The sequence below is a fragment of the Mobula hypostoma genome, chromosome 7 (genome assembly GCF_963921235.1).
Source record: "Mobula hypostoma chromosome 7, sMobHyp1.1, whole genome shotgun sequence".
NCBI classification, from domain to species: domain Eukaryota; kingdom Metazoa; phylum Chordata; class Chondrichthyes; order Myliobatiformes; family Myliobatidae; genus Mobula; species Mobula hypostoma.
This window is the reverse complement of record NC_086103.1, coordinates 141,840,431-141,856,051: the sequence shown is the minus strand read 5'-3', so window position 1 is coordinate 141,856,051 and position 15,621 is coordinate 141,840,431. Positions and strand designations below refer to the sequence as shown.

The 15,621-nt window shown below is 38.1% G+C and overlaps 2 protein-coding genes across 2 annotated transcripts in view; one reads left to right on the top strand and one right to left on the bottom strand.

The window, feature by feature from the left end:
* Positions 1–4,516, bottom strand: part of ift88 (intraflagellar transport 88 homolog) — an 84,566-nt gene extending 80,050 nt beyond the window's left edge. Inside the window, exons 1-3 of the mRNA XM_063054177.1 lie at positions 4,486–4,516; positions 4,096–4,152; positions 76–129 (exon numbers count right to left, since the gene is read on the bottom strand). Of these exons, the coding sequence (XP_062910247.1) occupies positions 76–129; positions 4,096–4,101 (60 nt within the window). The 5' untranslated portion in view covers positions 4,102–4,152; positions 4,486–4,516. The remainder of the gene's footprint in view (positions 1–75; positions 130–4,095; positions 4,153–4,485) is intronic.
* Positions 4,517–10,059: 5,543 nt separating this feature from the next.
* cryl1 (crystallin, lambda 1) overlaps positions 10,060–15,621 on the top strand; it is a 77,234-nt gene continuing 71,672 nt past the window's right edge. Inside the window, exons 1-2 of the mRNA XM_063054176.1 lie at positions 10,060–10,216; positions 10,342–10,449. Coding sequence (XP_062910246.1) covers positions 10,176–10,216; positions 10,342–10,449 — 149 coding nt within the window. The 5' untranslated portion in view covers positions 10,060–10,175. The remainder of the gene's footprint in view (positions 10,217–10,341; positions 10,450–15,621) is intronic.

Genomic DNA, 15,621 nt, shown 5'->3' with positions numbered 1-15,621 from the left:
TTTGATTAAATCTGTTTCTGATCATCCAGAAATGTTACATCCAATATTGTACTAAATACCTGAATTCTATCTTACCGGAACAGCCCCAGTTGCTGGCCTTCCCATTGAAGAAACCAACGGCACTCTTGCCTACAATTTGAAAAATATTTGTTAAAATAAATGCATCAATACACAATATATCAATACAAGTACATATATGGATAAATTTGATTTATTTATATTGAGGCATTACATTATAAAATGCTTCAAATATAAATCAGGAAAATTATATTCCAATGTTATCTTTCAAAAATCAGTTGACAATAGGAAGACAAAGAGCCATTTACTAGAAATGCTTGGCCAGGTTCTGCTGTAACTCCATTTAGAACCTTACATTGACACCTCCATAGTCAAACAATTATGAGATGGAGTATAGGAAGGAGATAAGAGAGTTTAGCAAAATGGTGTTAAGACACAATCTTAACACAACCTTAAGGTCAGCAGAAAACAAGTGTTTATCACTGGCTTCAAGGAGTGGGCCAGAATACATGCCCCTGTATCAATGATGCTAGAGATGATCGAAAAATCAAGTTCAAATGTGTAAATATCACTAATAAATTGTCTCGGTCAAGCCATGTATGTGCTATGGCCATGAAAGCACACCAGCTTCTCTAATTCCTCAGAAGGCTAAGGAAATTCAGCATGTCCCAATGACGCTCAATGATTTACACAGATGCACCACAGAAAACATCCAAACCAGATGATTCACAGTCTAGTATGGCAATTGCTCTGCCCAAGACCAGAAGCTACTGCAAGGAGATGTGAACATAGCCCAGTCTGTCATGAAAACCAGCCTACCCTCCATTGACTCCATTGACAAGTTTTGCATTGCCTTTTCTCTTCTCTGACTTTCATAGGCAGAAAATACATCTTACTGATATCCACTCAACATTAGACTCCATGAGTCCAATTCCCTTCAGAAAGATAGATTTTCTATTTCAAAATGGAAACATTAATCGTGGTTTCAAAGATAGCTGTCAATTCCAAAGCTTACCAACTAAAGAGAAGTAAAACAGCAGTTAAGGGTACTGCTGGGGCATAGAAAATGTATTTTGGATGCCTCATTATTATAATAAGCAATAAGCACTTAGGTTCCTATAGCATTACCATCAATTACACACAACAGTTAACTTAGAGTAGGGATTCCCAAACTGGGGTTCACAGATCTATCAGTTAATGGTGGGGGTCTGTGGCATAAAGAAGGTTGGGAACCCCTGGTTTAGAGGGAGAATCATCCTTTCATTTTCATGCATGAGGAAGAAAGAAAATATAGAAGGACGAGTAGCAATATAGAAAGTGCCTCGACAGAGCAGGACGCATGGTTTACAAGTTATAGCATGTACTCTCCTGAAGTGTAGCATGATGTTTGGAGAAGGATGATTAAGATAAAGGAAGAGTGTAGAAAACACAGTGGGAATTGGAAAAAAAAATACCACGGCTCTTAATTTACTTGGTTGAGGCTATTGAAGGTTCTGAACAATCTCTGCCTGGTTTTCCATTTCTCATTCTTTTCTTTTGTCACACAAACTCAAAAAACTTTGAATACTATGAATAAGCATTTAAGAAATGAAGTATATATCACATCCACTAACAATAATTGATCAGACTCAGATTTAATATCACTGACATATGTTGTGAAATTTGTTGTTTTGCGGCGGTAGTACATTGCAATTATATATTTTTAAAACCTATAAATTACAATAAGTATATCTATAAAATTTTAATTAAGTGATGTAAAAAGAGAGCAAAGAAGAATATGGTATGGTGTACATGGGTTCATTGTCCATTCAGAAATCTAATGACGAAGGAGAAGAAGTAGTTCCCAAAGCTATGAGTGTGTATCTTCAGACTTCTATACTCCCCCTTTGATGGTAACAGTGAGAAGAGGACATGTCCTGGGTAATGGGAGTCCTTAATGATGGATGCCACCTTTTTGTGGCAACGTCTTTTAAAGATGTCTTCTATGCTGGGGAGGCTGGTACCCATGATGGAGCTGGCTGAGCTTGGAACTTTCTGCAGCTTTTTTCCACTCCTGTGCTGTGTCCCCTCCATACCAGACAGCAATACAACCAATTAGAATGCTCTCCATAGTTTATCTTTACAAAAGTGCCTAAGACTTTTGCACAGTACTATATTTCTTAACGTAGAGCTCTGCGGGAGGGGTGTGGGGCAGGATACAAAGAAGGAGTGCTGGGGACAGGGGATGGCACAGGTATAGACACACCTAGCCCTGATTCATCGGGGAAGGTCATTTGATTCCAAACAACTGGTTGATTGATTGTTACAGAACATCACTCATGCTTCCTGCTCCCTCCCCACTTTCCCAACCATGATTTCCTTCTCCCTGCCCCCTTCCCACTCTCAGTCTATAATAGAGTCCCAAACTGGAATCAAGTTTATCATCACTCATATATATCATAAAATTTGCAGTAGGACAGTGCAAAACATAAAATTATTACAGTACTATGAAAGAAAAAATCTTAGGTACCCTAGCTATATATATGTGCCTAAGGCTTTTGCACAATACTGTACCAAGTCTCCTCAAACACTAATGAATTATAGCTACTATCATGCCTTTGCATGGTATCTATACGAGGGGTGACTGATAAGTTTGTGGCCTAATGTAGAAGGAGCCAATTTTAGAAAACCTAGCACATTTACTTTTCGACATAGTCCCCTCCTACATTGTTGGGCCCAGCATTGATCTTCAGAGATACTGACACTCAGTAATTTAAAATTGCTCACTCTTTCCACTACTGATCCCTCGATAAGGACTGGTGTGTGTTCCCTCAACTGCCCCTTCCTGAAGTCCAGAGTCAATTCCTTGGTCTTAACTGCCATTGACTGAAAGGCTGTTGTTGTGACACCACTCAACTAGCTGATCTGTCTCACTCCTGTACACCTCTGCATCACCATCTGAAATTCTGCCAGAAATAGTTGTATCATTGGCAAATTTATAGATGGCATTTGAGCTGCACCAGTGTTGGTTGTCAACGAGGAAGAGGTATTATTTCTGATCTGCACTGATAGTGGTCTCCCAATGAGTAAGTCAAAGATCCAGTTGCAGAGGGAGGTACAGAGGTCCAGGTTTTAGAGCATGTTGATTAGTACTGAGGGTATGATGGCGTGAATGCTGAGCTGTAATCAACAAACAGAAGCTTGAGGAATTGTTCAAGAAATCTGGAATCGCTATATGAACGCACTGGCTGCGTTAAATGAAACTTCACATAATTCAAGGTCTCTTACGTTTTCTTAGGTCCCCACATTGAAGGCATATTTAACAATAAAATCCAAATCAAGATTTCATCCATCAACCTAATAACTTTTGCCCATGGTTTTAAGAGTTGAGAATACGGGATATTGTAAGCTGCCCTACCACCTATCCTTCCTATCAAAGGGATTATTTTCTTAGACATTTACAGTACATAATACTACATGTAAGATATGTTGTTACTGTTTTCAAAAAAGAATTTTATTTCATTATTTTGTCCCATTTTAAAATAATTCAGTTTTCCATATTGAAAACTGTATTATTAATATACAATTTGAATCCAAGTAATCAGTATTTCAACCTGATTATCTGGTGTTATATCTTAGATCACTCTATTTTGAAGATCAAGTCCCAAACAGCATTCCTTAAGTGTTCCAAAGAATAAAATGGCAAGGACCACTCAGGGTAGGATTCAAGTTCACTCATACACTCAAGCCCTGATTCAGAAATGCTTCACAGAGAGATGTCAAGTACAGTCCAGCTTTGATTTAGAAGGCAAGTTACACTAGCCCACTTTCAGATCCATCTGAGGTATTAGTAGAGATTTGCAAAGAAATTATTCATGCCCTTAGCTTAAATTTAGCACTTGGAGTGTGGCAAAGTTGAGTGATGATGGACAAAGAGAAAGGAGACAATGATTCTTAAGATGGTTTCTCTAAAAGTTTTGTTATAATATATATAGATAAAAGCTGAAAGCAGTTTAAAGTAACAATAGCTGACCACTGATGAAATCATTTTCAATAATAACAAACTATTCCAGAGATTGTTTAACATGTTGCACCTACCCCCATATTCCCAAAGGAACGTACACCTGCTGCAGTATTTGGTCCTTTTGCAGTCACCTAGAAAGCAATTTTTAAAACACATTTAGTAACCCTACATTGCAAAGGTGATTCAAAAGTTTCATATTGATGAATTAATTTAATTAAACTCTGAAGAATAAATAAATGCTAGTTAGCACCAAAGTGAACACAGAATACATCAAGTACAAGTTGTTTCAACAATATGAAAAGCATATAAGAATTACCAACACAAAATAAACACACTGCTCCTAAACAGATGGAGTTACCATTAACTTGTTATAAACATCTGTTGTCAATATAGCCAAACAAGAAACATTGAGTGAGACAAAATCTTTTCTTTCAACATTCCCATCAATACTACCACTCACTTACATCAATAAAAACTTAGAGGCTAATTAATCTACTACCGTGTCTTTGGGAGGAAAACTGAGCATTGGGAATAAGCCCACTCAGTTATAGGGACAATGTGTAAACTCTACAAGGACAGTACTGACGTTCACAGCCGAACGCAAGTGACTGTAAGCTGCGGGTGAAGCTTTACTAGCTGTGCCACCCTTGGTTATATGGGAAATTGCTGACGCTTATCACTGCAATGCAGAAGAGTTAAACATTGACAAGCTGTAAACATTGAAAATAAAACAAAAAATACTGGAGATACTCAACAAATTACACTGCATTTGTGGGAAGAGAAACAGCAAACATGTCAAGTCAAAGTCCCTTTGTCATTTCTGATTATTTCCAACATTTTCAGTTTCTAGCATATAGGTTTTTTTGATTTTTCACATGAATAGTCTAATACTCCAAAAAAAAAATTCTCGAAAGAATTCATTGGTAAACCCGGTCAAACAATAGGAGAAGGAAGACGGAGATTAGTACTCAACTTAAAGAAGTTTATCTGTTCACACAACCACAGTTATTCCCATAATTCACTTACAGGTGGTCTTCTTCCATGACTAGTCCTCAAAGCTTGCTGAAAAGCTGTATCATTCTCCAGTTCCTATATGCAATATAAAGAGATTTTTTTTAATATTCTAGACAATTAGAATGACGATCATATTTTTAATACATTCACTTGCCTTGTACACAAGAACACTGTATCATAGAAAATAATTGCAATATTACTCGAGTATTTCTAATACAAATCAGATTGCATATGCAATAATCTTGTGTGTATTTAAATCACTCATTTTACTCTAGAAAAAAAATGAAATGCTAATTATAACCTATATTTGGAATGATCTGTCTGGAAAGCATGCTAAACAAAGTTTTGAACTGCACCTTAGAACCTGTGATAATAATAGACCAATTATCAATCACCAAGGACCTGCTTGCCTCCTGTTGACAAAATGAAAGATTTCAAAATGATGAAATTTGTTTACATTTGAACGATCTTTGATTCTGTCAACCAAACATTCACAACAATGGTCTCCCAAAATTAATTATAAAACTATTAAAACATTGTAAATATGATGTTATTTAGGTGCAATCATACTGTGAAATCTTGGCAGCTTTGCATGGAAATAGGAGCATTTTGACTGCCACCAAATTAAGGATTCCCTTGCATGAATGTCAGAGTCCTGAACTTGCCAACTGAGTTTTGCTGATGAATCTGTAGGCTGTGTTCTGAAGCTGGACTCAAAGTCAAAGTAAATTTATTATCAAGGTACGTATATGTTACCATAATCAACCTTGAGATTCATTTTCTTGCAGACATTTACAAGAAAAAAAGACCTTACAAAAAAAACTATGCATAAATAAAGACTGCTTATGTGTGAAAGAAAACAAAATGTGTAAATAAAAAATACACTGAGAACATGAGTTGCAGAGTCCTTAAAGGTATGTCTGTAGGTCATAGAACGAGTTCAAAATAGTGTGATTGAAGTTACCTATGCCTTCAGCATGAAAGCAAGCCGTGGAAAACAAATTTGCAGGAATTTTACAGAATTTATACAGAGAGATCTACTTATGGAGCCTGTTCCATGTTGAACTTTTCGCAGAATTCACAAGCTCATCCACTTCAACAGAGTTTTTAAGACCAGAAGAAAGAGAAGTAAGAATTAGGAAATAATTTTCCTCATTTGTTGCAATGTTTTAAAATTTAAGAGTGCTTTTACTTGCCTTCAGCATTTTATTTTAAGGTGTAACATTTTAATTGTTTATTGAACCTTTAAATGCTTCTGAATATTAGGTACATTTGGAAGCATTTTCAAAATAAAATCTTTACAAAGTCTTTCTTAGCTTTTCATAAATACAGTTCTGGCCTATTCATGGGAGCACAAGCCCTGGCACATGCTAGGCTTCAGGGAACAAGACAAAACGGAAGATAACATCAGACTCGAGGAAATCTGCAGATGCTGGAAATTCAAGCAACACACACAAAAAATGCTGCCTGGCCTGCTGCGTTCCACCAGCATTTTCTGTGTGTGTTGATATCATCAGACTGATCCTTAAGATAAGTGCAGCACACTTGCATGTCTTAGTGGTGTCACAATTAACAAATTGTCAGCCAATGGTTATTGAAAATATTGCATTGCATTTTGGCCAATATCACAGTCGCCATTCAAGTTCAGTTACTTACATTGACATATTATCATCCCAACAAAGCACAGGCATATCCAATGCAGAAAACTGATCACAGCACCAATAAAAAACTATACCTCTGTATCATAAGTTGGATTGTAGTCATTGTATCCTGAATACAAATCATCTTCATCTAGTGCTGCCAAATGCACATGTTCCATTATTTCACCCTGTGAAACAACAGAGTTAAATCCAATGTTGGAACCAAAGGAGCTTATCATTTACATTATTTTTTGTCAGTGAAATATACAGGAATATCTCTACCTGTACTGATACTAATTAATTTCATTGCCCTCAAAATGTCATCTGCAAACAGCTTTTGAGGTTCCACAAACTAGCTAGCGCACTGATTGGGAACACTTGTTACAAGTAAGGCTTTTAAATTTTATTAGTAGATTTTCCATGATGTTACTCATGGTCAGTTTTATATAAAAACGGATGTTACTCTTAAGAGTATGGTATTAAGGGCATAGGTGTTAATTAGTCATACTTTATTGATCCCGGGGGGAGGGGGGATTGGTTTTTAATTGGGGCCAAGACACATTTTATTATTACTAAACATTAACGGTGTCTCGCTTGGGCTAGTATCAAAGATCATAGTCTGCACTCAAGAACACTGAGCACAAAATTTTAAGTCGACTTGCCGGTGTAGTAAGTACTGCAGCGTCAGAAATTATTTAAATCGAGACATCCATTTGTGCTTTCAACAGTGTGCAAAAGATTCAGTTTTGAAGACCAATAAGTTATTCCTGATATGCTAACCAATATTTACAGCACAAGAGATAAAATGATCGTTTCCACTGGATGAACTCAGTGAGTCAAGCAGCATCTCCGGACGGAAATTGGAGAGTCCAGGACCTTCCTCTGGACTACTTCAGGCATCCGCTGTCTCCTGTGTCTCCATTTTCACAATACTATTTGCGAAAAGCGTGCGATGCTCAATTTAACTTTATGCTCCCATTGTTCAATAAGACTCTGTTCGCCAAAGAGCGAACCAGGTTGTGTATAGGACTCATTAAACCCATTTCTTTCATTATATAATGTTGTGAAATGGGCTAACTTCCAGACAAACTCCGTGTCACTTTTGAAAACCTTCCCCCTTAAAACTGCGCAATCAAGAATAGGAAATAATAAATCTAATCGTGGTAAATACCTTTGTAGTCACTCGTTCCGCCAACAGATTATTGTAAAATAAATCAAACCCAAGCAGAACGGTCGCAGTCCGACAACAATCAGCGCGCCCTTCCCACAATGCTACGCGCCACTGGGTCGACTGACAAATTGAACAAGTTGATTGGACGAGGTGCGTAGTTCTGGATGAAAGGAGAGTTGTGATTGGCTGCGGATGTAGGCGGTGAGGGCCCCGTTCTGTTGCTGTGAGACCGGCGAGTAAACGAACTGAGAGCCGGAGGAAAGACAGGCAGTGATCACATTCACATCACTTCATCCAATCTCATGGTTATGGGAATTACCATGAATCCGTATGGATAGTTCAGGAAAAAAAGATGGAGAAAGGAAACGTTTGTCAAAATCGATCAGTTTATGTGACTATATCTATAAATCACGTTAAGATGATTCCCAAGTTACATACTGTACCGGGCACGTCACAACACAACTATAAAGTATCAGATTTTAAATTAACAATTGACCAAGCATTAGTTGTTCTTTGAAACAAGAAGTAGAAGTAATTGGATACGGCTCTTTGAGCCTGCTCTCCTTTTAATTAGTTAATGGTTCTATACAGTCTCCATTCCCTATCAACATCAAACTTGAATATGTTCCACGAATGAACAAACAAAATCCTTCGTGATCGAGAATTTCAAAATTCTCAGCCCTTTAAATCAAGAATGTCTTTTCATTTTAGACCCGAATCGCCAAACACCGTATCCTGAGATTATGCATTTAGTTCTAAATTCTCTAATTTCAGTCATCAGTTTTAGCATCTAATCTGTTTAATTCTTTTAATAATCTTCTAAACTCCATTGCCCATTCTTCTAAACTGCAGTGAGCATTGGCCAAACTAGCTCAAACTTACTAAAATTTTCATCAAGAAACACAGGAATAAGCATAATAAATCTATATTACATCACTTTCAGAACAAGTTTGTCCTGTCCATTGTAGAAGTGATGGATGAAATGGACTCCAAATGTGCCATAACTTTCTATGAATTTGATGGAAACACGGTATTCCTTCCTTAGTGTTATTAGTTTCCTTATCACCAGAATCTTCATTGTGTTTTAATGTTAATTAATCCTCAAATGTATGTAGTTCAATAATAAATTTACTTTAGTTATAGAGAAGTACAGCATAGAAACAGGCCCTTTGGCCCATCTAGTCCATGCAGATGTTAAAGAACCTCATTAAAAACAGGATGCTGCTCATGTTAGTCCTGACGAAGGGTCTCGGCCTGAAACGTCGACTGCGCCTCTTCCTATAGATGCTGCCTGGCCTGCTGCGTTCACCAGCAACTTTGAGGTGTGTTGCTTGAATTTCCAGCATCTGCAGAATTCCTGTTGTTTGCTCCTCATGTTGTTATTAAACCTTTCACTTCTAACCTTAAAACAATTACCTCTAGTTTTTGATGCCCCAACGATGGGGAAAAAAAGACCACTCACCCTATTTGTGTCTCTCATGATTTTACATACCCCTATGAGACCACCTGCACCCGCTGAGCAAAGACCCAGCCTCTTCCCTTGAATCTTGGCAACATCCACATAAAACTTCGTCGCAGTTTAACCACGTCTTTCCTTTTAGAAGGTGATCAAAACTAAACACAATACTCTAAGTGTGGCCTCACCAAGTCATATACAATCGCAACATATCTCCCAACTTTTATATTCAGTACCCTGACTGATAAAGACCAACATGCCGAAAGCCTTCCTCGTTGTCCTCTCTGTGACTCCACTTTGAGAGAACTATACACTTGTACTCTAAGGTCCCTCTGTTCTACAGCAGTATCCGGAGCCCTTCCGTTCATTGTAGAAATTCTACCCTGATTTGTCCTTCTGAAGTCTAACAGTTCGCACTTATTTATTAAATTCCTTTTACCATCTGCCCACCTACGCAGCCAATCATTTCTTGACTGTCTGTGACACCACCTGTTTTAGTGACATCGCAAATTTACCAACTATCCCTTGTATATTATCATACAAATCATTAATTATAAATTATAAATAAAAATGAGCCCGGCATCGACCCTGGTGCACACCGCCAATCTCCTATCATCACCGTCTACTTCCTACCATCCAGCCAATATTGAATACTTCCGATATTTTCTGTTTTAGTTTGTTTCCAATCACTGCAAGTTTTAATTTGTGTTTTTTCCCCAATAACAGCTCCTGCTCAAGACTGGATCTCCCGATTTTGATCTGCCAATCAAGAGCTGTTGGCCAACGGGCTTTCACGTTGATTTTGACGCTATTTAAGGGCGCCCCCGAAGTCGCGCATTGCTGGTTTGTCGAAAATCTTGTTAGAGGGTTATCATGAACCGGCCTGAAAAGGGTAACATTTTAATCGTAGGAAGGTAATTGTATTGTCCGAGGCTCCTGTGGAAAACACACTATTAATTAAGATTCAGGGATCTATATTTTTAATGTTATATGTTGCTATGCTTGTAATACATTTCTTTTACACAATTTTATTCACCAGTGGAATCGTTGGACGGAGCTGGGCCATGTTGTTCGCAGGTGCTGGGTACCGAGTAATTTTGCATGACACGGTTCATCAACAGGTGACCTGTGCAATCGAAAGTATAAGGTATGGTATGTTGCGACTTACGAAAGTCACTAGCGCTTGCAATTTGCATTCCAGATAGATAAATAGATAGTTTTTTGATCCCTAAGGAAATTGCAGTGTCACAGTAGCCTTACGAGTGCACAGATATATAAATATTGGAAGAGAAGAAAGAATAAAAAAATAAGTTGCCTCAGTCTAACAGGACGCGGTCATCACTTCCGCGGATATAGCTGGACTTTTAATTATTGGGGGTAAGAATGACCTCATATTGCGCTGTTTGGAGCAGCGCTGTTGTTATTGCGTAAAGTGTTCCTCTGTTTAGGCAAGGTGGCGTGCAGAGGGTGAGAAACATTATCCAGAATTGCACGGAAGTAGGATCCTGTGTTCTACCTTGGCCTCCAGTGTGTCCAATTTGACCCCTATAACAGAGACAGCCTTTCTAATCAGTTTATTGAGCCTGTTGGCATAAGCTGTGTTGATGCCATTGTCCCAGCACACCACCACATAGAAGATTGCCTGGTGAAAACAGACTGGTAGAACATGTGAAGGAGAGGCCCGCATACTCGGGAAGGTGACTCTGGCCCTTCTTGTACGTAGCCCCTGTATTGGTGCTCCACTCAAGTCTGTCATCCAGGTGCACCCCAGGTATTTGTAGGTCCTCACCGTCAATAGTAAGGGGCCAGTGCAGGATTGGTTGTCCGTCCTGCAAAAGAGTTTCGGCAGAAATGTCGGCTGTACTTTTTTTCCATAAATGCTGCCTGGCCTGCTGAGTTCCTCCAGCATTTTGTGCCTGTTGTTTGGATTTCCAGCATCTACAGATCTTCTCTTGTTTAGTCTTCCTATATCAATGTTTGCACTTTAATACACATAACTGCTAATTTAGCTTTGCGATTGTTGAAAGAAAGCTTAAGTTTGCTAGACAAAGCATCAAAGAGTTAAGGAATGCAGTCTACCTGAGAAAAGTATCTTAACAGGCAGTGTTAATCAAAGAAACCAGGCAAATTCATAACTCTTCACTTTTCACAGAGAACTGTTGCCTTAGATTTTCATGTTGTTAGCACTTAGGAGTTAATAATGCTTAAATTGGTTACATGAGCCTTGGAATCCAGGCTGGTTAGCCTAATCTTGTGTCTAATATTTTTAATCTTGTGTCTGAACCTGCTTCTTTATAATCTATTTAGTCTCCTTGCCAATTGTCAAAGTCAGAAAAATGAGCTATGATTGAATAACTGTGTGCCAACTTTAGAAACAAAATTAATAACACTTGAATATGTGAGTAATGTCCACAATTAGTGGAAAGAAATCATTGACATCCTGTTACAAAGGTAAGTTACAATTTATGCCATGGTGATTAAGCATCAACTTAGTCAATTATAATTTTACAGTCACAAGCTTTTGTGTTTATAAACACAATTAATTTTGGATCAGATTACCTTAACAGCTGATAAATTAACTAAGTGCTCAAGTATTTCTTGTAGTAAGCATTTTTTCAAAAAATGATGTCCATTATATTTGCCATCTCTTAGGTGGAGGGGGTGAATGAAGAGCGTGTTAGTCTTCAATGATGTCTTTTATGCTTTGTAGAGTGGCTATCGAATCTAATTAGGTTACCTAATATACATCTTTTGTAGTGTTAGTTGTTCTAGGGTTAATCAATAATCTGTGTTTGGGTTTGCTTTAGAAATCTAATCTCTGGAACAGACAAAAACCCAAGCTAACATACTTTAATCCTTTGTTTCCTTTCTGACAATCCATTTGCTATCAAAGAAGTTCTCTTCATCAAGTGTTAATTTATCTGAAGAGTTTATCTTGTTGGAAATGTGCTTGAATTCTAAACATTGTACTACCTAAAGTAATGTGAAATGCTGAGTAAAATTATAGCCTTTATTTCCATAAATTTAGAATCCAAATTGAAAGATTTGCATTCAGTTATATGTAGATTTGGTATTTGGAATATCAATATCTGTATCAGAAATTATACTTAAAAGTCATCTAATGCTTCTCAGGAAAAAATAAATAAGCCTTGCAGTGGGTACATTATAATTCAGCAAAATATAACAGATCCTGAACTAGCAGGTTTAATGCTCCGTTCTGGCCTTGTATCTCCTTTAGAAGTTTGAGGAGCACTAAATATGTTGCTTATTGTAGTAAAACTCTGTAAATAGGGTCAGATATAAGGAAAAGGTGGCAGAAAGTTGCTCTAATTTACAGCAGTATTTAACCCCACAAGTTAAAGCTTTGAGTTTATTTGCTTTTTAGTTAAACCATGTGTATAAAAAATGATGTAATTTTGCTCTACGTTCACCTGCCTGCTATATTTAATGAATTTATGAACTTTTTTCCTCTAAGTGACTATACCAACCCATCTGAAATATCTACTCTGAGCCTGTTCCCCTCCTGACAAGACTAAAACCAAATTGATGGTGAAAGTGGAAAAACTGACTAGTTCAATATCTGTTATGATTTTGGTGAATCGTAATGTACCAACTCCAAGGCTGATTTAACTTTCCTAAGAAGTATTATATGAAATGAAGTATAATTTTCAGATACAGATATTATATGAGAATATTGCTGTTGGGACAGTAAGAAACAATATGGCTCAGGAAATAAAAATGATTGTGATATAAGATTTTAAAGCAATTGAATCAAAGCTTTATCAAATTTTATTTCTAAGGAATATAGGGATTAGACCCAAAGAACAACTAGAAGAGAGAATTAAAATCAAGAATGCTTAGAAGATCAGAAATGGAGGAATGCAGTTATATGATGGAAGTTGGAAATGGGGAAGGGACAAAGCTCTGGTGGGATTTTGAAAGGCAGCGTCCATTATTGAGGACCTCCAGTACCCAGGACATGCCCTTTTCTCACTGTTACCATCAGGTAGGAGATACACAAGCCTGAAGGCACACACTGAGCGATTCAGGAACAGCTTCTTCCCCTCTGCCATCCAATTCCTAATTGGACATTGAACCCTTGGACACACTTAACTTTTTAATATATAGTAATTCTGTTTTTTGCACAATTTTAATCTGTATACTGTAATTGATTCTTATTATTGTTTTTTCTTCTATATTATGTATTGCATTGAACTGCTGCTGCTGTTAAGTTAACAAATTTCATGTCACATGCCAGTGGTGATAAACCTAATTCTGAAATATCCACATAAGGGCCGGCTGTTGGCCCAATGACATCAGCGCCGGACTCTGGAACGGAGGTTCCCGGGTTCGAACCCAGTTGGAACCGCTCCCGAACACGCTTTCCATCCGTGCCGGATTGAGTGTCGAGATCGCAAATCGACCTCGTAAAATAATGGGAGAAATACTGTGAAATGTCTATGTGAGGAGTGGCGTGCCACCCAGTCTCTCTCTCTCTCTCCGCACCTTGTAAAGGCATGAAAAAGACATCGTCCTGCCAAAGTCACGCAAGCAGACGGACACGCCAAAAAAATCCACATAAACTGCCAGTTAAGGTGCCAGTATGGATCAGTGAGAGCATTTGAAAAATAATTGGGACTCCATGTGAAATAAGGCAAAGCAGTAGTTTTTTTTACTGGTGTTATGTTTTAAGGTGGGTGGAATTATGAAGTTAACCAAGACTTTGGAACAGTCACATTTAAACTAAGTGTGCTAACAAAGTGTGAGAATGTTAGGGAGGTGATATTCTTTGGTAGAAACTTTGATTTCTGCCAAGAAATATTCCCCTTATTTTTGTCCCTGTCTTCAGAGTATTTCTGTCACTTTCATACTGCTTTGTTCCTGTTTTTGCTTAGACTGGAAGGATATAGGTCATGAGTTTTTGGGCTTGCAGCAGTTTTTGTTGAATTACTGATACTGTACAGGAAGAGGCATGTTTGCTAGTGCTGCAGGATATTTCAGCTTTTATTTACTTTCTGAGATCCTGGTATCACTGTAAAGGCTACTTATTTCCCATGAGCGTCTGCTGATGAGCCACTGCCTGAAAATACAAGGGTCCTTCTGATGAAAGTACTCCCGTCTTCTGTTGGGAAGCGAGTTCCAGGATTTGGGACCTGTAATTTCTATTTCCAAATCAAGATGGTGGGCAACTTGCTGTAAATTATATTTGCTTATGCTCAACACTCCCCTCTTTTGTGGGTTTCAGAGATGCTATTCGAATAACCAGGGTGGAGGTATCATGTATGTTTTTTAGATTGAATTTTGAACACTGTTCTTGATGGCTTCCCATCGGAATGCTGATGATTGAGAATAGATTGGACAGTAATTAACTGGATTGGATTTGTGCTGTGTCCTATGAACAGGTCAAACTTGGGCAGCTTTCCAAATTGTCAGATAAATGCTACTGCTGTAATTGTACTGGAGCAGTTCAAGTTCAAAGCAAGTTTATTATTAAAGTATGTATATGTCACATGCTACTTTGAGTTGCATTTTTTTGGTATTCACAGTAGAATGGAGAAATGCAATAGAATCAGTGAAAATCTACACACAAAGACTGACAAAGAACCAATGTGCCAGAGAAGACAAACTGTTCATGTTTATATATAAACAAGTAATACTGAGATCATGGGTTGTAGAGTCCTTGAAACTGAGCCCATTGGTTATGGAATCAGTTCAGATTTGAGGTGTGTGAAGAGCCTGACGGCTGTAATGTAATATCCGTTCCTGAACCTGGTAGTGTGGGACCCAAGGCTCCTGTACCACCACCTTGCTGGAGAAGAGAGCATGGCCTGGATGGGTGGGAGACCTTGATGTGGTTATTGCTTGCTTGAGGCAGTGCTCCTTGTAGATATGACGGGGCATGCAGATTCAGATTCCTTTTCTGTAAGTTTCTGATGCTGCTTGGCCTGCTGCGTTCACCAGCAACTTTGATGTATGTTGCTCCAGTTTTACATTGCCTGGTTTGTTCTGAGCCTATCCCTTTAGTACAACATATTGGAGTCTCCTTGCTTTGAACGCAACTGGCCTTGCAAAGACTGGTACAGAGGTTACTTCTAATACTGTAATCTACTCCAGGAAAATCAGTCAGGATAATGTCAGGGGTTGGTTCATGCTCTATAAGTTGCAAGTCCAGTATGACAGCCATCTTTCAGGAATTGGTCAGCTCAGTCAATGCTGTTGTACCAAGCCCCATCCACCATGTTCAAGCTGAAGTACCCCACCTAGAATATATTCTTCTCCTTGATAAACTAGCTTAGTTCTCTGTATACATTTTATAGTT